Consider the following 26,947-nt stretch of genomic DNA (forward strand, 5'->3'; position numbering starts at 1 on the left):
AATAAAACTATATCATACATTAGCATAATCAAACACTGGAATCATTTCATACAACTAAATCCATACAATTTGCATATAGTACAATTAAAGAAACACTGATATATAGGTTGATATATATTCAAAAACAATATAAACCTGTGCTAAACTCTGTTACGTGTGCATTCATAATCAAGCATATCTATTATTTTATTCATTAAGCGTTTAACCATCATGTCTGTGGCATTAAAACTGCTGCAGAATCATTTCGCTTATTAAATTTGACTCTAAACATTGTCCACACCACAACTATGACGATATCACTGACATCACTTTCAGAACGATTTTTTTTTCTCCAGCTGATGAACGATAAAAACACTGACAGCCAATCAGAATCCATCCTGCTTTAAAGAGCTCGAGCATTTAAAGCGACAGACGACAAAACTGCAGCGTGCGCTTATAATAAACACAACGATGTCGTCCGTTGGTGTGGATGCAAATATCGTTATAGTTATCGTTATAGGTGTGAACGTGCCTTAATTAGATACACAATATGCATGACCGAAGCATCCAATCACTAAACAGCTTTGCTTATAAAAGTGTCCAGTGTGTTTGTGAACGAATCATTTGTGCTCGGCTACAATTGTGTGTGTGAATGTAGAATGAATGATTAGTGAGACATGAAGAACAGTGACAGATGAAATGAATCTCATTATGAACACATAATTCTTTTAATCCATTGTAGTGGTCAATGATTAAACAGACATTGAGCCTCATTCATGAAACTTGTGGGAAATGTACATTTTTGCATTGAACTGAACATGATAATTATGTGAAAACTTCTGCAAACGATCGAACACAACTAAACTAATTCTGCTCATGTCTTATGAACGAGGCCTGATCAGATTTCGGCCTGGAAAAAAAAAAGGTAAAGCATCCTCATGATTGTTTTTGATGTTTATTTATACGTTTATGGATCTCTAGATTGAATAATCCTCTCAAGGCACATTTGATCCATTAGCATCAAACAATCCGACCGAATCAAAAAGCATCAAAATTAGACATCCGATTAAAGCACAACAATTGTATATATTTTCATTAATATAAAAAAAAATTAAAAGAAGAAGGAAAAAAAAAAGTCGAAAGCATGAAAGGACATGTTTCGTTACAGCCGTGAAATGCAAAATCTGTTCGGGTCTTCAGTGACTACACTCATGAATATTAATGAGGAACGGGTCTAGGTAAGGTGTGATTGGCTTTGGCAAAGGATGATTTCAATGGCAGCATGGAGCAGGTGGACTTCATCAGAACAGGACTCTTAAAGGAACAGTTCACACAAAAATGACGTCGTTTACTCACTCATATCATTCCAAACCCGTATGAGTTTTTTTGAAGACTTTAATTGAATACTTACATTTTTGGATGAACTGTTTCTTTTAGACAAGAGTAAAGACACATGGCAGCTTTGATTGAGAAAATGAAGGCAATGAAAATGTGTGTGTATGTGTATGTGTGTGTGTGCGCGCTTAATTAAGGCATGTGGATGTTACCGTTCTCTAGAAATGCTTTGTCAGCTCATATAGCAGCCCTGGGATCTTATGCACCTTAGGAAACTCGCATGATCACTCTCTCATTATGTTTCTCACTGTGTACAGTAAATTAACTGAACTTCCTCAAACAATTCAGCAAAACTGAAGACTGGATTTAGATCCAAAACTGACTCTGAAAGCAATGACTGTGGATGTGAAAGTAGAATAGATGAATGTGTGTTAGTTCTGAGTGGTGTTGTTGAACAGCTCTGTTCTGGCCAGTTTTGTGGGCGGCTCCAGTGACTCCTCTCCCAGAACCACAGAGTTGTCCGGAACAGGCATGTCCTGATCCTCATCGGTCTCGTCTGTCTCATCGTCCTCTTCCTCATCTACACACATTCAGACACATGACATTTCCTGATGCTAGAATGTTCTAGAGCATTGCTATGTGGTTGCATTTAAATGATAGCTCACTCGGAAGCAGGGCTTGACATTAACTTTTTTGCTCACCAGCCACTGTGGCTAGTGGTTTTAAAGGGGCCATCGGATGCACATTTTCCACAAGTTGGTATGATTCTTTAGGGTCTTCGTGTAAAGTTTGTAACATACTTTGGATACAATTCCTCAATGGTTGTGTAATACAGCTCCCTTTTTACCTACTCAAAAACAGCTCTGTTCACAGCGACCCGTTTCGGTGCATGTCTCTTTAAATGTTAATGAGCAATCCCCACCCCTCTCTTCCATGGGGCGTGTCGACACAAGACATGTAAAGTGGTGCCTTGGCGGACAGTATACAAATGGCTGAGGGCGGAAATATGCTAATACGTGACAGTCCATCAGCAGTTGTGGGCGGAGCATGAGCAATATGACATCATAGTGCTCAGAAAATCCAAACGGCTTGATTATTGAGAATGTTTAGGCTTTAAAAAAAAAAAAAAAAAAAAAGAAGTGAATGGAATTTTTCCACTTGTCCACACACTGCAAAGACATTTATATGCAAACACCATATAATGACCCCTTTAAAGGTTACTAGCCACGCAGCATTTTCACTGGCCACAATTTTGACATCAATACCATTGGGAAAAACTGCCATATAGATATTTTTAATAGTATCTTATAATTTGGCAGGAGGTTTATTAGGCTGCTGTCACTTTAAGACCTGACGCTCGGATCCATTATACTGTGACACATGCGTTTTCTTTCTCAACTGTGTACGTTAAACAGAACTGACTGTGACATTATGACAAGACCGGCATTATGACATTATTTTGTGCGTATTTGACTGTTTGTGTACAGTAAGCAGCAAAAAAGACTTCACTTTAATACTGAGAGGCGGCTTTATGTGCCGCACTTTGGGTGCGAGCAAAAAATCTGCGGGAATGAGTAAAATTATGGGAAATATGCGCAATTCCTCGCCAAAATTCAAGCCCTTCAACAGCAAAAATATTAATCCGGAGCAAATGAAAGGAGTGAGTGAGGAGAGGCGGGTTTGTGTGTCACTCGCTGTCGGAGAAATGAGAGAGCGAGAAAGAGCAGCTGGTATCATGTGTCTATTCTGTGGGAAATGAGTATTGGAAGCGTTTAAGATATTTCAGTATCAAAAAAATCTATATTTTTGACAACACTACATTGCACTTAGTTTATTATTTCAGATGCCTTTTTAAAATACTACAACTGAAAAATGTATTTATATTATATATATATATATTAGGGATGGGAAGATTACCGGTTTCACTATAAACCACGATAAAATGTACTGACGGTTAGTATTATCGTTTAAAATTTAATTATCATTAAAACCGTATTTGATTATCGCGATTTTAATAACTCACTGTAAATCCTATCCAGCCAGCAACAGTCTGACGCGCAGGCGCATCGTTGTTTTTTCTATTCGAGAAGGAATGGCGGAAGGCAGTGACCGTGCTCGGGAGATTTTCAGCCTTTTAAGAGGACCAAATCTGAGGTGTGGTCATATTTTGGCTTTTACAAAAGTCCTGAGTGAAACTTAATCGAGGATGGTCACTACAATAGGGGGGAAACCATAAACATCAAATCTGCCGAGTAGTCTTGTGTGACCATCACCCACTGTTTATAGCGAACGCAAGGCAAGTTATCTTTGACCTTAATACCAAAACTACGTCTGGGAAATAATTGGGCACAAAATGTTGTTTTGAGTTGAAATATTTTATCTCACTCACTTGAAATAAACGTGAAGCTTGCGCGAAGAAAAGTTCGCAGCAAGTGGCTTTGAGCCAAAGACGAACGAACAAGTTCAAACAAGACTATTATTAAGAGTGACATTTAAGGGATAATAATGTATATCATAGTACACTTATTACACCGATTTTTTTTATTATTATTTTTTTTTTACCACATAATTACGGGGACATATTGAATTGAGATTAATGTTTTAAATCTTACCTGTTTATAAATCCATTTTGTACAGCGTACAAAACAATCGTCCAAAAACGGAGACGCAAGACGAGAGCGCGCGTCCGTTGCGATACATGTGCGCTGTGTTATAATGCGTTGCTATTGACGACCAGTAGCGCGGGAAGGGGGGTGCTGTGCTATGCTCCTCATAGCATCAGCACCCCCAAGTAGGGGGCTGTGGACTAACATAATATTGGACTTTAAAAACGTGAAATAAAAATAAATAAATGGACAGCGTTAACTAACTATATTATGCCTAATGTAGTGAGTGTTCAAGCTACTGAGAAAATGAAATAAAGTTTGAATTTGTCATGCTTTGTTCCGATCAGAGCACGTGAGCGGAGAGCGCATTTCTGAATATTCCGCTCCCTCGCTCATTCCGCTCAGGGTCGCTCACTCATCTCAGAATGGCCTGCTGGTTCGGAAATTTGTGTAATAAGGGCGGCCTCCGACTAAAGTTTTTTTCTAGTCGACTAGTAGTTGTTAATTTAAGACATTAGTGGACAAATCGCCCCTTTATATTAATTTTATTACTTAAATAGGCTATATACAGGATAATGAGCGTGCACTCAAGCGCACGGCCGTACGCATTAAGCTTGCCACAAAGAACCGGCAAAAGTATGAATGTGTCAAAAATAGCAAGGAGACATTTAATTGTTTATTAATAAACTGCTGTTTTCTGTGTTGCTGCAAAGATGAAGTTAGCGATGCGGACTCGACGCCAGAGAGAAATGCATGTGAAATGCACATTGGATTACATAATCAGAGAGTAGCCTATTTCTTTTCGTTTTGAATAGTTTCGTTTAAAAGTATTCATTTCAAGCTTTCTATAATAGATAGCCTATATTTCTAAAAATCTGCGAGGCACACACAAGCTGAGTTTCGGCGCCCTCCAGAATCATGTCTTACCCACTCCATGTCTCCAGTCATATTGCCATCAAAAAATAACATTAGCCTATAATATTTAAACATAAATATGAAACTAAATGTTTTCTTTAATGGCTACAACACATATACAGTAAAGAGAAATGTCATGTCGTCAGCCACAACATAATGACGTCACATATTTTCCAACCCAGCCCTCAGCCCCCAGCCCCCCTCGCATGAAACAGCTTCCAGCGCGCCTGTTGACGACCGTCGTCATTATAAGAAAGGAAATGCCACAGAATATAATCTTGCTTAAAAAAGTGCATAGAGCTGCTTGTTTTATTTGTTGATTTTCAAATATTAAACTGTTTTTAGTGTGAGCATCAGTTCTTTTTGAACACTTTCATCTCGTTTTAACAAAACCGTGAAAATATTGATAATCACGATAATTTTGGTCTCTATAATTGTAATATGACATTTTCATACCGTCCCATCCCCAATATATATATATATATATATATATATATATATATATATATATATATAAATCAATCCGCAAAAGTAGAAAAAAGCTAGAAAAGTGACTAGCTTTTCTAGCTTTTGAAAAGCCATTGCTAAAATCGGGTGTTAATGTCAAGCCCTGCAATGAAGAAAGAATTCCTCTAAGATGTCAGGCATTTTGATTGTTCTGAATTACCTTTATCAGGATCCATTGACCTCTGACTTCTGTTCAGACAGGCAAACTGAAACAACAAACATGAAGTTAAATCACTGTATGACTGTCTATTTGACTGTACGCAAGTGAGTGTGTATGCGTACCTCTCCCATAACAGCGATGGGCGTCTCTCCTTTGGCCTGTGCCACTCTGTGCTCGATCAGGTAGTACATGTACTCGTCATACAGCAGTCTGATCAGATGAAACGAGCCGAAACTGGCTGCGCTGCGCAGGGTCAGATCTCTGATCACCATTGAACTACAAAACACACACAAAATAATAACTAAAGACCCCTAAAAGCACACAGTATGAGGCTGACATCAGCTTTTTGACTCGTTTAATCAGAAATTCAATACACAAAAGGTTGAGTATCGTTTGAATTTTAACGATACGGATTTCAATCCTGCTTATCGATTCCGATTCTTATTGATTCTTATTTTCGATTACAAAAAGGTAAAAAAAAACAACAACTCAGATATCATTCAGATTAGGCTTATTGCAAAACATTTATTTGTAGCTGAAAGTTATGAACAAAAATCAACAGGGTAAAGAACACTTACACAAGGCCTGTGGTTTAAAAATACCACAGAAAAACAACTAGCCTACTAATATAAATGTAAAGTATTATTAAAGACAGTAAACACTCAGTAATTAAAAAAGAACAAATAAAAAATGAGCAATCGCAAAAAAAAAAAAAAAAAAAAAACAGCGTGCAACAATATGTATCGTGGAAAGTGAGAAAATATATTGTGTATAGTTCACCCAAAAAGTTTTCAGAGTTTTGGTGTCAGTCCTACATTAAACTACTATATATAATGTATAATAATGCAATGGGGGAATATTTGTGTGTTCTGATAATGCCAAATCTCTTATGTAATCAGTAAAAGTGGCCAACATTATTTTAAATATATCTAGTCATTGACAGAGTCCAAGCATATTTGTATAAAATAATTCAGTATTTTCAGCTTCAGAATCATGAATATTTTTATTCTGGTGTCTCTATTGTCCTGAGCATTGGGTTTCCAGCACCAAGTTTACATTTTCAATGTAATTCCAAATTTAGCATTTAAATCAACAGTACATTTTTTGTTAAACTTTTACCATATGTCTTGGAGTATCGCAATAATATCGTATTGTGAGTTCAGTATCGTGATATGTATCGAATCGTGACATGAGGGTATCGTTACACCCCTAGTGTTCACTGATCAGCAAGCAGTTCTCTCACCTGTAGAAGCTCCATTTGAGCAGGAAGAGTTTGGCTGCTTTGGGTAAGGTCTGGCTGTCGGTGTACGGCTTCAGGACCTGTGAAACCACCCCATCCAGCCATGCCGCCCACTGCTCCAGAGAGTTCTGCTGCTGCAGGGTGATTTTAAAGTCCTGCTCCAGCCGCTGGACCATGCCATCTTCACAGCCACACACCCACGAGGCCTGCTCCTAAACACACACACACACACACAGATTAAAGGGATAGTTCACCCAAAAATGAAAATTACCCCATGATTTACTCACCCTCAAGCCATAGGTGTATATGACATTCAAGAAGAAGAAGAATGTCATATACACCTAGGATGACTTGAGGGTGAGTAAATCATGGGCTTCTTTTAATTTTTAGGTGAACTATCCCTTTAAGAACTGCAGGGAGATCTGAGGATGTGCCATGAACAGAGCGAGCTGTGTTACCTGTACGTTGGTGAAGTCGACGCGGTTGAGGTCGCTGAGCATCTGTGTGATCTGAGCCGTGTTCTGCAGGACGGCGCGGGCCGCCTGAGCCAGATGATTGAGAGACGTGTAGCGCCGCAGAGTCTGAGCGAACGCTCCCGCACACACCACCTACACAAAACAACACACACCGTTAGCATGACCACACCGAGGACAGAGGCGAGTCAGAGGAACCTCTGTGTGCATGTCAGACCTTGATGCGGACCATCTCCTCCGGGATGCTGATCATGGCGTTGGTGAGCCAGTTCTCCAGATTCTTAGCAAAGTTACGGATGGCTTGAGTCAAGGCACCTACAGGAACAGAGAAAGAAAGAGTCAAAATAAAGATAACGAGACCTCAAGTTCTGCTTCCAAAGTACAATTTTTATTTATTTTCATGGTCATTTGCTGCGACGAGATGACTTTTATGATAAGAATGTGTTGATAATGTCAAGCTGTACGGAGTTCTGTTGAATAGTGTAGAGTTATATCGAATTGTGAAGAGTTTGTTTTTGGAATTGTACATTTCACTGATTATATCTTCATATCAAGTTGTATAGTGTATGTAAAGTTGTGTAGCTTGTATAGAGTTTCGGTAGCTATGTATATAGTTTTGTAACTCTTTGGGACTAGAATTTTTTTATAGAGTTTGTGCAACTTACTAGGGATGATGTTTGTATGGAGTTGTGTAAGGTTTCAAAGGGTTGTGTCTTAAAGAATTCTGTAATTTACTGTGGATTGAGTTGATATAGTTTGTGTAGAGTTGTAATTCACTGGAATGGTGTTTACAGTAAGTTTTTTTGGAGTTTGTAGAGTTTTGTAATTCATTGGGACTAGAGTTGATATAGTTTGTATAGCGTTATGTAGGGTTGTGTATCTCACAGAGGATGGTGATTATATATAGTTTGTATAGAGTTATGCAGAGTTTTGTAACTAACAGAAATGTGTTTATATAGTTTCTGTAGAGTTTAGTAACTCACTACGGATATCGTTTACATGGAGTTGTGTAAGGCTTTATAGAGTTGTGTCTTATAAACTTGTGCAACTTTCGTGGTTGGAGTTGATATAGAGTTTGTATAGTGTTGTAACTTACAGAGGATGTTGTTTATATGAAGTTTGAATGGAGTCATGTAGAATTATGTCTTATAGAATTGTGTGACTTACTGTGGATGTTTGTTTGAAATTGTGTAGAACTGTGTAACTTATTGGGACGAGAGTTGATATAGAGTTTGGCTTGGGTTACGTAGGGTTGTGTATCTCACAGACCACGGTAATGGTGAGTGTGCATAGCATTGTGTAGAGTTTTGTAACTCAGTGGGATGGAGTTTATATAGAGTTTGTGTAGAGTTGTGTTACTCACTGGGGATGGGTCTCAGGACATCCGGGATGAGGATTTCCACTAGGCTTTGGTACAGCAAGTTGTCGCATTCACGGGTCCAGTGGAGGACGGGCTCATATTTACACAACAGAACCAGAACTGACTTGGGCAAACGCTTCTCTGATTCATCATTACTGTAGAGACAGAGAGAGACATCAGTGAGACACACATGACAACGCCTGTGACTGTATGAGAAGTCAATACATGTGTGTGTGAGTAGCTCTCACAGGTCAAGTGTGTTCGTGTCGCTGGTTTGTCCTTCATTGAACCTCCAGAAGCTCTTCCACAGCGTCTCCACAAGAGGGAACTGCAGGTTTACCATCACGTCCAGAATCGCCTACAAACAAACAAACAAACACACACACATTATTCACCAAAACACTACAACAAAAACACATGTAACTGAGCACACACACTCACCTCGCAGTGCTCTCTGTAGATCAGCTGATATGTGTGTATGTGTTGAGGAAGGAGTCCGTCCGGCAGAAATTTACCCTCATCCTCGATCACAGGGAACTCCGGCAGACTGCGAGACGCATCTGAGACACACGCATTCAAACAGTTGATGTCATTTCCTGTAGAATATGATTGTGTCCGGAAGAGAGAGCTGCTCCTACATTTCCATTTTACAATAACCTGTATAGAGACAGATGTTTGTCCTACCCAAAAACTGCTGATACTGGTGAACCTGGGCGCTGATGTCGGATAGCCCCGCCCCTTGTTGATGCCCCACCCCCAGGCCCATTCCATTGGTCAGTCCCTCCACCTTCTGCACAGGCTTTATTCTTTATAAAGAGACGAGGGTTGTCAATAAAACTAACAAAAGCAAGTGATCATCAACACAAACTGTAGACACACACACACACACCTCTGTTTCTGTGAGTACGGCTGTTGTCTCATGGCCAGGTGTTGCTGGTCCTCTACCAGTCTGTGCAGGGGGGAGTTGCTCTTGATTCGAAGGCCATAGTAATGGTACTTCGAGTTCCCTCTGAAATACACACACACACACACACACTTTATTAGCCTGTTCTACCCAGTGTTATTTTAGTATAATTGATATACTATTATAGTTTTTGTTAATATATTTTGATAATATAATATTTTTAGATTATTTTAAATTACTTTTTTTATTACTTTATACTTTTTAATGTTTTCACATTAATTTTAGTACTATTATGCCCCTTTTTACAAGATTAAATATAAGTCTCTGCTGTCTCCAGAATGTGTCTGTGAAGTTTCAGCTCAAAATACCCCACAGATCATTTATTATACCATGTTGTAAATACCCATTTTTGAGTGGAAGCAAAAACATGTTGTTTTTGTGCATGTCTCTTTAAATGCAAATGAGCTGCTGCTCCCCGCGCCCTCATCCAGAAGAGGGCGGAGCCTTCACAGCTTGTGCCTTGGACACTGCCAAAAACTAACAAAACATCTGTTTGCGTTTGATTATCATCTAACGGCCACGCTCATGTGAGATTGCAGTTCTTAATTATGAAAGTTTATTATCTGCATGTGCTTTAAAGCCATATCAGTCTAAACTTCTGATATACGGTTTTCTGAGCGCATACACAAACCACGCGCACAGAAAGCTGGCTGTCAGACGGCGCATCCCGTGAGTATTAAACTAAGTTCTCTTTCACATCTTATTGTGCTTAAATTGTCAAATACACACAAGGTTATGTGACACACAGTTCACATAAACACAGTCAGTTATGTCTATGAACTTAAACAGCATGGAAAGAAATCACAATAAGTGTATATTAGATCTGTGTAGTGTAACATACAGTACCTACTGTTATATGCTGTTAATGTGAATTAAACAACTAAGAAAAACAGAAAATCACTCACTGCTCTTGACTGAATAACTTTAGTAGCTTTAATAAGAGTACATTTCTTACTTGAATGCTGCTGTTAAATGCTCTGGCGAGGAGATAAACATGCTTCCTGAGGGGAGGAGTTAAGCTAATAGGGCAGATTATGTGCCAGTAATGGGCGGAGCCTGTTACCATGTGACGTCACATTGGAGCACATACCTGAACGCCTCATTTTGAGACACTGTTTCAGATTTTTACAATAGGGTGGCTGTGTTCACACACTGCGGACACATGTTCAATGTGTCAAATGTTCAAAACCATATAAAAGTGAATTTAGCATAATAGATCCCCTTTGAATTTTTGTTGTGTATTTTGGCTTTTTTTTATAATTCTATATAGTTTTTATTTATTAGTTTTATTTATTTGAGTACTTTAGTTAAACTAAACGAAAATGAGAAATGTTAACTTGGCAACTTGCTGAAGTAAAATGTAAAAGTTTTTTGTTAAATATTTTGGTTAGCCTACACTTTTATTTCAAGGTGACATTGTACTTACTCAAAATAAGTACTGAGTAAAATGAATTAACTACATGTACTAGCTATAGAGTTATGGTTAGGGTTTGGTTTAGCATTAGTTACTTTTAATTATGCATAATTTGCTGTTATTACTATAGTAAGTACATGCAGAGCCGGATTAACGCAAAGGCAAACTAGGCACGTGCCTAGGGCCCGATTGGCGGGATGGGGCCCAGACAGAGGGACAAAAAAAAAAAAAAAAAAAAATTTGTACAAATGTCCTATCTACAATTTATTTCAATATTTATTAATTAACTAAAAATAGTGACGACGTTTATCTTAACCATAGACTGTTACATTACTGCAGTTAAACCAATTAATGTGTCCGTTACAAAGCGGGTGCCGGCTTCTGAAAGTATGTGTAACGAACGCATCCATCAGGTGCTGCGAGGCAAAAGCCTAATAAGCACACAAAGAAGCACAGCTCATACTGCAGGTGTGTGAGTTGTCGTCATCTGTTTTGGAGTGATTGCATGTATTCTAAATATAAACTTGTACTGTAGATCAGCGTCATTTCTGGAAAAATCATTCACCCCTTTATTACGAGTTTAAAAGAGCGCGAGCGTCATTAACGTGCCCAGACGCGACGCTTTGAATTTGCGCGTACAATGAATAACATCGCGTCGGGAGCTGACTAGTAAAAAAGCTACAAAATTAAAAGACAAGACGTCTGTATTCTAAGTTAAAAAGCCAACACACTACAACATTTTTAAATGTTTCAAGTAAAGGATCTCATATCTATGGGTCTATCTTCTAAATTCTGCTGATGATTAAATTATACCCTGACATTACGCCAATAATATCAGTTTATATATTTTTTTCTGCTCAGTAGCGATCGTGTCTTTCTCTTCCACTTGATTTGTGTATAGCATATTTAAGGTAGCAATGCAATATAAAAGCACTTATGCTCATCTACTGAAGTGTGATTCTGGAACTGTGAATAAATTGAATAAAACAGCAAAATAACAACAACAACAACAATAACATCTTCATTAAACAAAAAAGAGATTACCTTAGATAAAGTTTGATTAATATGTACATACAGTACCGGTAAAAGTCTGGACCCATTACTATTTTTAATGTTTTTGAAAGAAGTTTATTATTATGCTCTACAAGCCTGCATTTATTTGATCAAAAATACAGAAAAAAACAGGAATATTCAGCAAGGATGTGTTAAATATATAAAAAGTGATAGTGAAGACTTTTTTAAAACAACTTTTTAATAATCAAAAATCCTGAAAAAAGTATCACAGGTTATAAAATAAATATTAAAGGAGAAGTTCACTTTTAAAATGAAAATTCTGTCATCATATACTCACCCTCATGTTGTTTCAAACCTGTATAAATTTCTTTCTTCTGCTGAACACAAAGGAAGATATTTAGAAGAATGTCAGTAACCAGACAGTTTTTGGGTCCCATTGACTTCCATAGTATATATTTTTTTCAACACTATCTCACGACCAATTCGTACGAATTCGTACGAATGATAAAAAGATGGCTAACTCGTACGAATTCGTACGACCTCACTCGTACGAATTTGTACGATTTGTCTAAACCCACGTGATGGGTAGGTTTAGGGGCGGGGTCAGGGAATTGGGCAATTCGTAAAATATGTACGATTTTGCGAAAATCGTACGAATTCGTACGAGTGAGGTCGTATGAATTCGTACGAATTAGCCACCTCGTAGAATTTGTACGATTGTCATTTTTTTCCTACTATGGAAGTCAATGGGACCCAAAAACTGTCTGGTTACTGACATTCTTCTAAATATCTTCCTTTGTGTTCAGCAGAAGAAAGAAATTCATACAGGTTTGAAACAACATGAGGGTGAGTATATGATGACAGAATTTTCATTTTAAAAGTGAACTTCTCCTTTAAGCACCATTTCTAACATTTGATAATAAATCAGAATATTATAAAGTTTTCTGAAGGATCACGTGACACTAAATTCAGCTTTGCATCACAGAAATATAAAGTATAGTAAAATAGAAAACCATTATTTTAAATTTTAATAATATTTCACTATATAATTTTTCTGTATTTTTGATCAAATAAATCCAGGCTTGATGAGCATAAGAGACTTTTTTCAAAAACATTAAAAATAGTAATGTGTCCAAACTTATGTACTGTGTAAGTAAAAATATACTGATTTTAAAATTAAATGTTGTATAAATAAAAAGGTTAGGAATCATATTTGTTTCAAGTGTTTTTTTATTGGGGGTGGGGGGCCTCCAACATGAATTTTGCCTAGGGCCTCCTAATGTCTAGAACCGGCCCTGAGTACATGTAGTAATGTGTAAATACGTCACCTTAAAACAAAGTGTTACCAATATTTTTCCATCGTAGATTTATTTGTAGTCTTGTTACTAAATAAAAGAAAAGTCTGGACATTTCATTTCAATGAAATTTGACTGTGGCCAGAGCTACCCAGTACAATGAATATAGAAATAAAGCAATACGTTGTTTGTCGTGTCTTTGCTTGAAGCTTTATTGCGTCACACCTGGACAGTGTGATTGTACCTGGTGCCGAGACGTCTGGTTCTGAGGCCCATGAACACGGAGCGGATGAGTTTTCCAAAGGAGGCGGCGTTCACGGGTTCTAGCTTGGTCTGCTGGCAGTGCAGGAGGTAATGACAGTAGAGAGTACAGCGAGGAAGACTTACACCTTCAGCTGTCTCGTAGTTATCCATCAGCCACTGCACCTGAAGACAGACAGCCGATGCTAAACGGTTAAAGGCTGACAAGATGGGCCTTAGATAAATCTTGTCTGTTTATGCAGCAGAAAGCTATAGTGCTACATTACAAGAGAAAACAGAGAAAATGGGCTGTGATGTTCCCTTTTGCCAAAAACTTTAACATCCATAACGCACTTTTGATTTTGCAACCGCCCCAGTCCGCAGGTGAGAATACAAAAATGTGAAGTTTGATCTGCAATTCTAACAAAAAAAACCCTTGAGCTGCCAAAAGTCAAGCAGATATCCATGTTTCTTTGTCAACAAAAGTGTGGTGGATGATGCAAAACACTGGGCGAGAATCCGAAGCCTCATTCATGCCCGTACCACCAATGAACACAAACATACTCACAGTCGCAGGCGAAGCGCGTGTGTTGTGTGAGAAATTCTGGTTCCCTCCGCCGAGCATGTACCCGCCCTGAATCACGTAACTCCCCGCCCCTCCACCAGTGGCCACGCCTCCTGCCCCGCCCACATCTGACGAAGCCCCGCCAGTCACCACGGTGATCCCCGAACTTCCCTCTGAGAACATGGACACAACCCCTGTGCCCGCCCCGGACGACACAGACACAGCCTGAGTGGTGGCGGGGGACGTGACCTGGGAGCCGGTGGTGGGGGAGGTCTCATAGTAAGTGACAGAGGGCGTGGCTTGAGAGTAGAGGGAGGGGTCTGCGAACGAGTAACTATTGGAACGACTGAAAAGGGAAGAGAGAAAGAGAAATACAGAACAAGGTAAATGTTATCAGGAGTAAAGAGCTAAATATATGCCACAAGAACTGTGTGTTTATGCTCACATTGCAGTATCGCTGTAGTTGGCGTCTCCCTCCACAAACTGGCCTGAGTACACATGCTGTACCTACACACACAAACAAACATCAGTGTCACAGCAGACGTTTAAATAGCTTCTGCATCTGAAGCCCCGATTGTTTCATTTAATTGAGTCAGATATGAGGGCGAACATCACAAAACATGTCTATACATTTTAATACATTAAACTAACCCCCATGTTTAGCAGTTATGAAGTGTGTGTGCTTGTACCTCAGGTGTGATGTGTAGATTACTGACCCCCAGTTGTCCACTTTGACTCTTGGTTACGGCCTGAACAACTGACCTCTGCTGGACACAGACCACAACAGTTTATGGATTTACCAGATTATTACGGCTTTGATGTATATAAGCCATATATACACAAATGTACGTGCATTACCTGTGCTGTCTGCACCTGTTGCACTACCTGTGTGGGTACACCTGTCTGTCCCGCCGGAGGAGAACTAGATTCAGAGTCATTTGAGTGAAGCGAGCCCTCTATATGAACACAGATACAGACAAAAAACAAGTCATACAAACATTAAATTACTTCATAATATGCTCATTTGCATATTAAAGAGATCATATCATTGAAACAGGATTGTTCTTGATGTTGATCTTGATCAATTCTATTAAAACATACCGTAACTTTAAGAACTCAAATGGACATCACAAGAGGAAAGACAAACATTTGACGCAAAAAGTGACTGAAATCATCATGATTACGTCTCTGGAATGATGAGTTTATTAACATATGACCGCCCACGTTTACATATTCAGTATTCAGCAAATTGTCTATGGTATTGTTATTGTTTAATTTCACATGTTAAGAGGTTCCCAGTCATAAGAGGTCATTTACATATCGGAATCTTAAAGGTACAGTAGCCAAAACAACCTAGTTTAGTTTAGAGGAACATTGTGGGTTAAAAAAAAAAGCTAAACAAAATGCAGCAAAAGTTAGACTATGGCCACTTTACACTGAATCTAACATCCACCACATCTTACTACAAAGGTGTGTGTGTGTGTGTGTGTGTGTGTGTGTGTGTGTGTGTGTGTGTGTGTGCAAGAGAGACACACAATGAGAGGAAGGCGCACTGAAAAGAAAGATAAAGAGACACAAAACGAAATGAGAAGGAAACACGTGACAAAACCGCTCTCAGAAAGGAGGAAATGATGACTGTGTAAAGGGGAAGATGCGTGTTTTACTTGCTACAAAACCTACAGAAGGAAATACAAATATAATATCAATACAGAAGCAGCTAACAAACAACTGGCAAAACAAGCCCTCATACTTACGATACAGCACATCCAGACTGTACAGACAGCTACTGTAAAACATGATCTGAACACAGAGACACATCCAGCCATCTCTCTTTATATATCACGCTCATACGGGCCGGCCTTGAACAATTAATCTCCACAGATGGGGCAAGAAAGCTCTCGTTCAGGTAAACACGGGTATCAGATTGAGAGAGGAGAAATCCAGCTAACGAAAGGATGAGGATATGCATCGGTTACTTTACCTGTGGCTTTTATTTTGATTTTGATTCTGTATTTTCCTGTATCCTTCAGTTTATCTCTCTCTCTGCTCAATTAAATTATTATCTGAGATCGCCATCCTTCACGTGATCAGCTTTGTTACAGGTGTTTTGCTGTTCTCTTTTTCATATCGAATACACGTTCATCTGCTATATCATTAAAATGTTATACTTACATTAAAAAAACTTTTTCTATATATTTTATACAGAAACTTTTTTTAGTCAGCATGAATTTTACATAGACGTGATTTATGTTGAGATTTTAATAATATATAACAAATAAATGAGTAATAAATACATACTGATTTTTATTTAAATATAAAAATATTGTACATTTTATTTTCTATTTATTTAAATATATTGATCAAATTATTACTGAATATACACTACCACTCAAAAGTTTGGAATAATTAAGATTTGTTAATGTTTTTGAAAGAAATATCATGTTCAGCAAGGCTGCATTTATTTGATCATAAATACAGTAAAAACAGTAAAATTGTTAAATATTATTAAAATTTAAAATAACTGTTTTCTAATGTGAATATATTGTCAAATATTATTTATTCCTGTGATCAAAGCTGAATCTTCAGCATCATTACTCCAGTCTTCAGTGTCACGTGATCCTTCAGAAATCATTCTAATATGATGATTTAATGCTCAAGAAACATTTCTGATTATTATCAATGTTGAAAACAGTTCATATTTTTGTGGAAACTGTGATGCATTTTTTTTAGGATTCTTTGATGAATAGAAAGTTCAAAAGAACAGAATTTATTTGAAACATGTTTTTTTGTAACATCATAAATATGTCACTTTCATTTGAGGTTTTTGTGGCCACTATCTATAATCTATCAGGCCTCACAGTACCGTACTTCTTTCACCATTTAAACTCAATGTTCATCACTAAAGCTGCTGCGACAGGAAGTCCATCCACACACACTTCTCCAGGCCGCTGAATAGGCAGTGCTGTCATAACGGCTGCCAATTAGAGCGTTAGAATGTTCAGTCATCAGAAAAAGCATGTGTATGTGCGTCTGTGTGTGTTAAATTAAAAGCACAGGCACATGTGTGGAGATTTATTTTGAGGTCTTTCTATTCAGGGAGAGACCTAGAAAGTGTCAGGTGTCTGTTAGATCGCATTACACACACTTTTGTACACGCAATGCATGTAAACTAGTGGCGCTGTAATAGTCTGTTCACAGGTTCAATCCCAACTAAGAGTGACATGGAAAGTTAAGTCTACATGTATCTAGTGAAGTGCATGTGCTCACCAGTAACGGTCACCACTATGTACTGGGCGCTCTGGCCGTTTCCGGTCTGGGAGGCGGGGCTTTGTATCTCTCCTGTGACGTACTGCGGTCCCTGAGGGGGCGTGGCCAAGACTGCTTTCTTCTGAGTGACAGAGGGCGTGGCCTGTGCTCTTATGATTGACCCCGTCTGTGATGGAGCGGACCCCGGCGAGCTCTGCATGTCGGACAGGAACTGAGACGTGCCGGTGGTGGAAGTGGCTTTCTGCTGGGTCGATGTGACGTTGCCCCCTTGCGACTGGGAGGGTTGAAGATCCTCGGCAGTGTAGCCTGAAGTTGCCATGACGACAACAGCCGAAAATCCCTCTGCAAATAGAAATGAAAAACACAGATTAAGCCATGCAGGAAGTTAACAGATTTGGACTGCTTTAATTATAGACAGTATTGCCCTGGAGGATATTTCACAATTACATTTGTTTCCTTATGGAAGAACACTTCAGGCAAAACTATTGTTTTTTCATGCAGTGGTAAATAAAAAAAACGCTGATTCATCCAGTAAATTCATAAGTCGACACCATTGCTGAGTATTTTCTCCTTAAAACTGCAGTGAACCAAAGACAGTCTCAAAAACACGGTTTGAAATGGCTGGTGTTTCTGACGTCACAAACTACCTTGTAACCAATCAGATCAACGTGTGATCGTCATCGAGTGGATCTCTGAGCTGCTGTGAGTGAGTGGAGGCGGGGCTGATTTGCATATTCATAGAACCGCATATACTTAATGAGGCAAGGGTGTCGAGTTACATTCAAGAGTTACAGAATTAAGAGTTACATTCAAGCTATTTTAAGGCATGAAGAAATTTCTTTCAAGGAAAAAACGTTTAATATGTAATTTTGGATGAGTTTTAATGGATAAAATGATTGACTAGAGGGACTTTAATGTACTGTGATCAACAAAGGTAAGCATCTGTTAGTTAAAAAATTCACCCTAATAGTGCTTTATAATAAGGACACAAATTTTCATTATATAAAAACATTTTTATTAAGCAAATTCACTGGCATTTTTCTTCTGGTTTAACTAAATAGTTCTGAATACAGGACATAATATGCATTTAGAATATTTTATTTATTATTATCAACAACAACAATTTAGCTAAAAAATTTACACACTTTCGTACATGTAGTAGTTGTTGTTTTTTAGACTAAAACTAAACGCGGTCTCTTTCCCTGTCAGACGCACACAGGCTAAATCCTTTGTGGTTTTGAGCTGGCTAAACTTGTTTAACAGTACTCTCCTTTTCCCTCAAATTAGAGGCAACAGGCGGCCCATGCGTGCCCTGTCTTGTGATATGAAGCTCCAGTCAGAATTAGTCAGGAAGCCATTGTGTTAAACAGACTAAAAAGAACCACTCACATTATTAAAATCATGCCATAAAAATAAAACCAAGAGGGCGTGAAATCACAACATGTAGGCCTATACATACATATCTTCAAGAATTTAACTTAACATTCATAGCTTATTTTCAAATATGCAGACAAATTTTCATGCAAAATGTCCCAGAGTGACATTAACCAAATTAATAACTATTGGTTTTTACAACAGAAATTAATCATCACTGAACTTAATGTGGATTATGACGCTATTTTCTTCTAGATCTGCTGTATAGCCAATACAAACTTTGTTGCATTATTTTCCTGTTATCACTGTAAAGCTGCTTTGAAACAACCTCTGTTTTGTAAAAAGCGCTGTATAAATAAAGGAGACTTTACATGAGCGTCAACTTTTGTGTTATAACTAGACAGACCATAAATCTGACTAAACATTATGTGGTGTAATATACTATTTTTTTCTTACTATGGTCCATGTGTATATGGTCAATGTTGTACTGTTAAGTACAACAGTAATAAATAAATTTGTGATCTTCATGCTTGGTTTTGCCTCAATAAAGAACCTGTTTTAAGACTGTATTATGTTACATAATATTTATGTCTTTTTTTTGTTCATTGCTGCCAGAGAACAAAGTATAAATGTAACTGGATAGACATCTGTCAATCACGCCCTTTTAACTTCCCACGCCCCGCCCCCTGCGCAGGACACGCCTCCTCCACTCCCTCCGCACTGGAGCTGATCTGGCACACATATGGCTGTTCGACGACTCCCTCTACAAAGTTTTCAACCCTCTGAAAATACAATTCACGAGTGTTTGATCCAGCGAACGTCTACATTTCATCGTCATTTGCGTTAAATAAACGGAGCGCCGAAAAAAGATTACAGCCGAATGCAGATTCACTGTCAAAAGTCGCTCTTTGACATTTGATCCTGAACTGCTCGCCCGTTTCAGTCATCAAGTCAGTTAGTTAAACACACTTCTGACGTCACGGTCACCAACCATAAACAAACAACAACAAGTAAAAGTCAAACACTCTCACGTTACAACACCCGCCATTTTGTAGCGCTCGAGCAGATTTGACATCGTCATAACAACCGCCAGCGCGTGCGAGAGGCGCGGGGTCGAGTTGAGGAGCGATAACTGAGGAAATCGCGCCAGGCACACTTCAGCACTTGCAATACAAAACAAGAGGAGGTTGCTTAAAATAAAGTTGTTGCGTTCACCTTTCGCTTCTTGCTGGACGATCTTAGTTTGGCGCGGAGTTTTATTTTCTTAATGCCTCAAATTGTTGTTGTTGATTCTCGTTGCTGGGTTCTTGTCGCCACGACTACCGTGACTATGGCGCCTCGTCCTCACCGGGGCAACTGTTGCTACCCACCCGTCTAAGCACCGCCCTCTTGCTTAGCAGCGATTGGCTGCGTGTCGCCAAGGAAAACGGTCTTCTCTCTTCTTTATTGGATAAGGTGAGTGCCTATAACAAACTTACATTGTCATTCGCTGACAGTTGCTGTCAGTCGAGTTGCTCTATTACGCAAGAAGTATACGCCCCCTTTGCGTTCATTCATTGGACCGCATTTCTGTCAGTCAAACGTCACAGTCAACTGTTACCCAATCTGAACAGTCTTGAAAACGGAAGACAAATGAAAGCTAAACGTTAATAACCACACATAGCTATTTATACACAGATATATATATAATGAAAAATGTATCAAAATAGTGTGTACAACTAGAGCAAATCATTTATTATCATTACTCTTACAAAACGGTATATCAAACAGTTTTTGAACATCAGATGGCAACACCATGGAACTTTGATATATATTATGCATTATATTAACGTACCATTTGCAAAGTAAATCCAAAATACTTTAAAGCTACACATCTACAGAAACATGTACAAAAAAAAAAAAAAAAAAATCTTTATCATATTTCTTCCATAAAACGAGATAGAAATTAAGACTTGTGTCCAAATATTGTACCCTGAATAAACAAATTATTCTCAGTTTAAGCATGAAAGTCTCCAATTGTTTCATTTTATTTCGTATTATTTAAATTATAGCACTGCATGCAGTGTGAGGCCATTAGCATATTAATCATAATACTATAAATTATCACTGAGGTCAGACAGGCAACCAATTAGCCCATTTGCTGAAGGCTCATCCATGTGCTGTTATCTCTGTGAATGCCAGTGTCTGAATCATATTCTCCAGACTTTCTTATCTCATGACTGTATGATTAAGAAGAAACAAGCTTTTGCTGATATGCTTATAAGCCGGTTTCTGATTCTAAATAACCACTCGGACATAATCATTACTTTCTCACATCCATATCCTCTTCTTATCTGTCTGAAATGTCACCGGGGCTCTTTGTGTCAGGAGAGGTCAGATAACCCAGCCTGCACCCCATTAGTTTTCTATTCTTTAATTCTTTATTGTGTATTGAGGATATTGTAAATTCAATGGAATGGAAATCATCAGTGCACAAGTCCTGGGTTTCAATTTTCTGCTTATGAGAACAATGTATGGTCAAAGTGTTTTATTAACTTTGCAAATTAGTCTTCTTTGTAATTTATGGTAAACTTTTATTTAATCAATTTAAAGTATGCATGAAATGGAAGTTGAAATAGTCTTTTCTTGCCTATTGTGATGTATATGCAAGTGTAACAGCTTCTCGAACAAGAAGAAATGTAGGGCGGGGTTTGATTTTGTAACGTCTGAATTTGCAAAGAAGATGATCCAGATTCAGATATCATTTAACTTTATTAAACAGAATTCACTTAGGTACATACAAAAGAGAAAGTCCACGAAACAGAGTGCATTGCATCAACAATACCAGACAAATGAATGAACCAAACTGAGAGACTTAAATACACAGGGATAATGAACAGACTGCAAACAGGTGTGATCGGTAAATCAATAACCATGGTGACAAACAAATGGACGGGAAAATGAGAACAAAGGAAACAATAAGCAAACTTATGGGCTGTTTACACAACACCATTTTCAACTAAAAACGGAAGACTTTTTATGCACTTTGGCTGTTCATTTACGTGACAACAGCGTTTTGGGGGCCTGAAAACGCAAACTTTTGAAAACGGGTTTCAAAGTGCAAGTTTTTGAAAACCGTCTCTATATGTAAACAAAAACGCAAATCTCTGATAACAGTTATGTCATGCATGCGTATTAGATATTCAGTCTATAGTGTTTCATCGCCATCTAATGGCCTGGCAGCAGACTACAGCGTTTTTAGTTGTTTTGGCGGATCCATGTGAATGGGGATCATTTGAAAATGGTGTTGTCTGTACGCGAAAAAACTCAAAGGAAATACTTCTCTGTTTTAAGCATATCATTATCGTGTAGACTTACCCGAGACTAAAACAAACTGAACTGAATGTGACAGAACGCTCCCTCTCGGAAGTCGAGAGCCTCACGCCGTAACATGACTGAGAAGGAGGTTCAGGAAGACAGATGAGGGGCTGGTGAAGGCCGGGAAACCGTCAGGAGGGAAGAAGGGCGAAACCAAGGCGGAGCTGATGGTGAGAGTAACCAGGGAGACAAAGATGTAGGCAGGACCCAGAGAGGAACCGGGGCGCGGGAGGTCGTAGGTGTAACCAGAGAGACAGAGGGCCATGGTGGAGCCGGAGGGAGGGTGGAGCCAGACAGGGCCTAAGGGGTGGAAAGATGGAGCGTAGTTGACGGCTCGTGTCGTGGTACAAGGATGGAGACATCCGACTAAGGTGGAGCCGGAGGAACGAGGAAGCCTGGTAGAGCTGTAAGGCCGACGGCCGCAGGTGGAGCCGAGGGAGGGAGGAGCCAAGGCGGCAGAGTCAGGGCGATGGGCCGAGGTGGAGTGACAGGATCAGCGGTAGGAGACGGAGCTAGGGGATCCACTCGCCCAGGTGGAGCTGGATAACGGCAGGATCATGTTCGGACAGTCGTACAATCGCAAAGGACTATTATAAATCACACAGTGTGCACCCAGCTTAAGACAAACTGAACTGAATGTGAATGTGACAGATTTTGTCCATGGGGAATTGATTGGATGGTTCAGCCCGTTCTCATCCCAAGGCGTCATATATTGACGCTTTTGACATTTCGTCTACATCGAACGCACATGGCACCCTTTAGCGTCAATATGAGACGCAGATAGAAATGGGCCAGAAGGCGCCTCCTAGCGGTCTAAACCTATCCCTACACTACACCTAAACCTACCCATTACCGAACAAAGCTCTGTGCGTCTCATATTGACGCTAAAGGGTGCCATGTGCGTTCGATGTAGACGAAATGTCAAAAGCGTCAGTATTATGATGCCCAAGGATGAGAATGCGTTGGATGGTTGGACGGTTGTGTTTTGCTATTGGTTAATCTTATGTGAGTGACAGGTTGTTCCGCCCTCACGAGTAAAGATTATGAGGTACATTAACTAAAAAAATAATGATGTGCACGAATAAATAATTATCCATTTTTATTTTTATTCATTCATTTAAATTGGAAATACAGTGAGGACATGATTGTTAGGTATTTAACATTAACGCTGCAACAAAAACAGGATTTTCTTTATTTAAGATCATTAAAATAGACATTTACATGTATCTGACTGAAAGTACAGCGCTTGTGCCAGTGTGTGCGATCAAGTTCGTCATTCATTGGCCATTTTGTGCGATTAGATGGTGTGTATGGCGTCAAAAAGGTCAGGAGTGATGAGATCAGGTCGCTTCATTTGACATCTCCTCCATAGAGGTGCACTGGGCCGGGGCTTTGTTTTCCTAAAGGTCTCTGCCCTACTATCACAGTCTGACACGCCAACAACGCAGGCTCCATCAACCCCTATAAAAGACACAAGCGAGCCAGACCCTCTTTCAAACCAAGAAGGACAGCATTTTCAGCTCCTCAAACTTCCTCTCTCCTCCTTTTCCTCATGTGTAAAGCTGCAGTTCTCACAGTCGGCCTGTTGGTGGCGCTGCTGTATGGAGGCGCTCAGGCCACAGACGGACTCCCGATGTACGGAGTGAAGCTGTGCGGAAGAGAGTTCATCCGGGCGGTCATCTTCACCTGTGGAGGCTCGCGGTGGAGGAGGTCTCTGGATGTCTCAGGTGAGATATATGAAGAAATCAGAAGAATTTATTTTTATTTTTTATTATGTACTTGCTCATTACAATACAATTCACACAGTTAGAGGAACCAACAATTTGTTTCATAGATGGTGCAAGTTTTATCTTCTTAATGTAAGCCCGCGCGCGCGCACACAAACACACACACACACACACACACACACACACGTTGTGTTTTCACGTTTTATGGGGACCGACTTTCCATAGACATAATGATTTTTATACTGTACAAACTGTACTGCTACATCTAAACCTACAGATCACAGAAAACTTTCGGCATTTTTACATTTCCAAATGTCCCTACAAGGACAAGGATTTGGGATATTGCTATGCTCGTGGACACACACACACACACACACACACGCACACATGTGACATTTGATTTGATCCCATAATGCAGGGTTTACCAAGACCACACACAGAGTTGGAGGAAAAACTGAATCACATAAAATCCACAAATCAAATTGAACTAAATATTAAATATGATCAAACTAAATAATGAAATGAGACTACAGCAATAAACACATACATTATTTTTTAACATTAATAATTAACATTGATAACAATATTTAAATTAAATTATTATTTATTATATTATTAACACAATGTTACATTTTTAATATATAAATATATATATATATATATATATATATATATATATATATATATATATACTATTATTATAAATAATCACATATATATACAAGAGTGGTGTTCTGAAATGAGGAGGCAAAGTTTTTAATGTTTTAATTTTTTAATAAATCAAATGTAAATTCATGTCCCAGTCACATTTCCCTGGTTAAATAAACATTACATAAAAAAAAGAAACCAAATAAAATGTTTGCATTTTTACATTACCAATGTTATTAAAGTCTAAAGTCTAAAGTATAAATGTCATGAAGTTGGTGTTTTTAAGCCTTTTTACATTTATTCCAACATAACTAAAGGCAGTAATCATTTTAAACAATATATTTTATTTGTGAACTGATGTACAGCTATTTAATAGTATTGAATCATCAGTCATCAAGCGCTTTAAAAATCATAAGTCTGACAGCAGGTCTCCTCAACAAGACACATCATTTGAGGAATGTCTGTACTGAACGTACTGAAGTTCAGGTTTGCTCAAATAACTAATAACAGTGAGATGTTTTCCTTCATTGTTCTCGGATCAGGTGAAGTGTCCAGTGACCTTCTCGCCACTCACGATGACGAGGCGTCTGACAGCTGGGCCGCCAACCCCATCCTCCTCCCTGGACTGTCCCACAGACCCCGTCCCGGCGCAGAGGCCCTGGCCTGGGACGGACAGGGTCAGGAGAGCCCCGTGTTCAGCCGTCCCGCACGCTCGCTCATCTCAGAGGAAGTGCTGGAGGCCTTGCGCAGCTCAGACCGGAAGGGCCGGGACGTGGTGGTCGGGCTGTCCAACGCCTGCTGTAAATGGGGCTGCAGTAAGAGCGAGATCAGCTCGTTATGTTAAAGAACTGCATGATCCCATTCCTCCACCCCTTCCTCGTCTTCTACTTCCATCACAGCCTTCCCACATGTGAAAAATGAAGAGGTTGTTGAAGGTTGTTCCTGTGAAAATATGTGTCATATGTGTACTAGCAGATTTTAGCCAAAGTGAAGTGCGTGTTTGTTACCGTGTTCAAAACCATCACTTCATCTCTGTCTTTGTATGTTCTTGTGTGGTCATTGATTTAATAACAGCAAACTGGAATAAAGTTTTGATTGCGATAGAGTTCATTGTAATTTATAGGTTTATAGGATCATTCAATATAAAGTTTATATAGTGCACACTTTAGTTATATGCAGTACAATAAAAAATATCTACGGAATTGCTAACTTAGCCTAAAGCATTTTTTATTTTTTATTTATCCCTTTATTTTTCCAGGAAAGTTCCATTGAGATTAAAAAAAATCTCTTTTTCCATATTAGCATGCGTGTAGTGAATTCTGAACATTATGCAAATTAAGCTGTATAAAATACAGTTAACCTGCTACAATTTTCAAAATGTGTATTATAGCGTACAACAGAACACACTGCACTGGACACTGTATCCCACAATGCAATGCTCTCAGAGATATCTGTCTTTTTTGGGGGGTCATTCCTGGTATTTGGTAGCAAATCAAACTCAAGTTTTTCGTCTATAGTCATGATAGGGTGATGCAAAACATTTGAACAAATATTCTGGTCAAGCTCGGGTAAATAAATTGAACCATTTATTCAACAAAATAAATGAATTGGAGGATCAAAAATGTCCACCCTGTTAGGGACAGATACTTTTTAAAAGTACTACATTATTGATACTCTTGTAAATTTTCATTATCACTGAATTATTAGTTGTTGTTTTTTTGCTGATGTTATGAAATTATTGTAAAAAAGAAAAGAAAAAAAAAGCTTAACAGAGTGGACAAAATAATAACCGGGTGGAAAAGTGGTATAAAGAATGGATGATTTCCTATTGCTCACATACAACCAATAACATTATTACTTTAGTTTGAACTGGATTTATTTCCAACATGATGAATGGACACCGGTCAGTGAACTAAACTTAAAGAGATGGGGATTTGAAGAATATGGGTAACCAAACACATGATGGACCCCATTGACTTCCATAGTATTTATATATACTATGGAAGTCAATGGAGTCCATCAACTGTTTGGTTACCCATATTCTTCAAAATAACGTCTTATGTGTTCAACAGAAGAAAAAAACTCGTACAGATAAATAATGAAATTGTTGGGTGAACTATTTCTTTAATGAGGCCACGTGACCATTTTGTAATAGGTAGTATGCAGTATGCAGTAAGCAATTCACTAGTATCCCATTCTGAGCATATCTATACTTTTGGACGCTATCATGATGATAATACCATGGTATTCTCTCATTCTTTGAGTACGATGGGATACCATGTAAATACACATGAATATAGTAATAATCACACATTATGGTAAATCACAGTACCATAGAACAACAGTGTGAGACTTCTAATGGAGGCCAATGAACCTAAATGACCCATTATTTCACCTTTGTCTCCATCTACAGGTCACAGCATGAATAACAGTTCTCTAAATTTAATTTAAATCCACCACAAAGCTTCATTAACAAAATGATCAAATAACAATTAATGTGTTAGTCA

General features: G+C 38.6%; 2 protein-coding genes across 5 annotated transcripts; one reads left to right on the forward strand and one right to left on the reverse strand.

Moving 5' to 3' along the window:
• Positions 1-683: 683 nt before the first annotated feature.
• rfx1b (regulatory factor X, 1b (influences HLA class II expression)) lies at positions 684-20,077 on the reverse strand. 2 transcript variants are annotated; one of them, XM_082164485.1, is made up of 18 exons: positions 19,924-20,077; positions 17,335-17,676; positions 14,926-15,023; positions 14,757-14,831; positions 14,513-14,574; positions 14,071-14,413; positions 13,507-13,688; positions 9,465-9,584; positions 9,260-9,381; positions 9,017-9,135; positions 8,824-8,933; positions 8,579-8,730; positions 7,433-7,530; positions 7,201-7,350; positions 6,746-6,954; positions 5,625-5,778; positions 5,503-5,548; positions 684-1,894 (listed from the first exon to the last, which is right to left on the reverse strand). In XM_082164485.1, exons 2-18 carry the CDS (start codon positions 17,651-17,653, stop codon positions 1,746-1,748), a joined length of 2,508 nt encoding a protein of 835 aa, XP_082020611.1. In that variant the 5' UTR covers positions 17,654-17,676; positions 19,924-20,077; the 3' UTR covers positions 684-1,745. The 2 variants fall into 2 exon arrangements, with proteins under 2 accessions (XP_082020611.1, XP_082020610.1); XM_082164484.1 differs by having other exon boundaries at positions 14,757-14,834.
• rln3b (relaxin 3b) lies at positions 17,685-25,649 on the forward strand. 3 transcript variants are annotated; one of them, XM_082164491.1, is made up of 3 exons: positions 17,685-18,268; positions 23,628-23,792; positions 24,983-25,649. In XM_082164491.1, the coding sequence occupies exons 2-3, from the start codon at positions 23,699-23,701 to the stop codon at positions 25,282-25,284; spliced, it is 396 nt and encodes a 131-aa protein (XP_082020617.1). In that variant the 5' UTR covers positions 17,685-18,268; positions 23,628-23,698; the 3' UTR covers positions 25,285-25,649. The 3 variants fall into 3 exon arrangements, with proteins under 3 accessions (XP_082020617.1, XP_082020616.1, XP_082020615.1); XM_082164490.1 differs by lacking the exon at positions 17,685-18,268 and adding an exon at positions 20,071-20,163; XM_082164489.1 differs by lacking the exon at positions 17,685-18,268 and having other exon boundaries at positions 23,028-23,792.
• The last annotated feature ends 1,298 nt before the right edge of the window (positions 25,650-26,947 follow it).

This window comes from Leuciscus leuciscus, assembly GCF_965113295.1.
Source record: "Leuciscus leuciscus genome assembly, chromosome: 3".
Taxonomy (NCBI): Eukaryota; Metazoa; Chordata; class Actinopteri; order Cypriniformes; family Leuciscidae; genus Leuciscus; species Leuciscus leuciscus.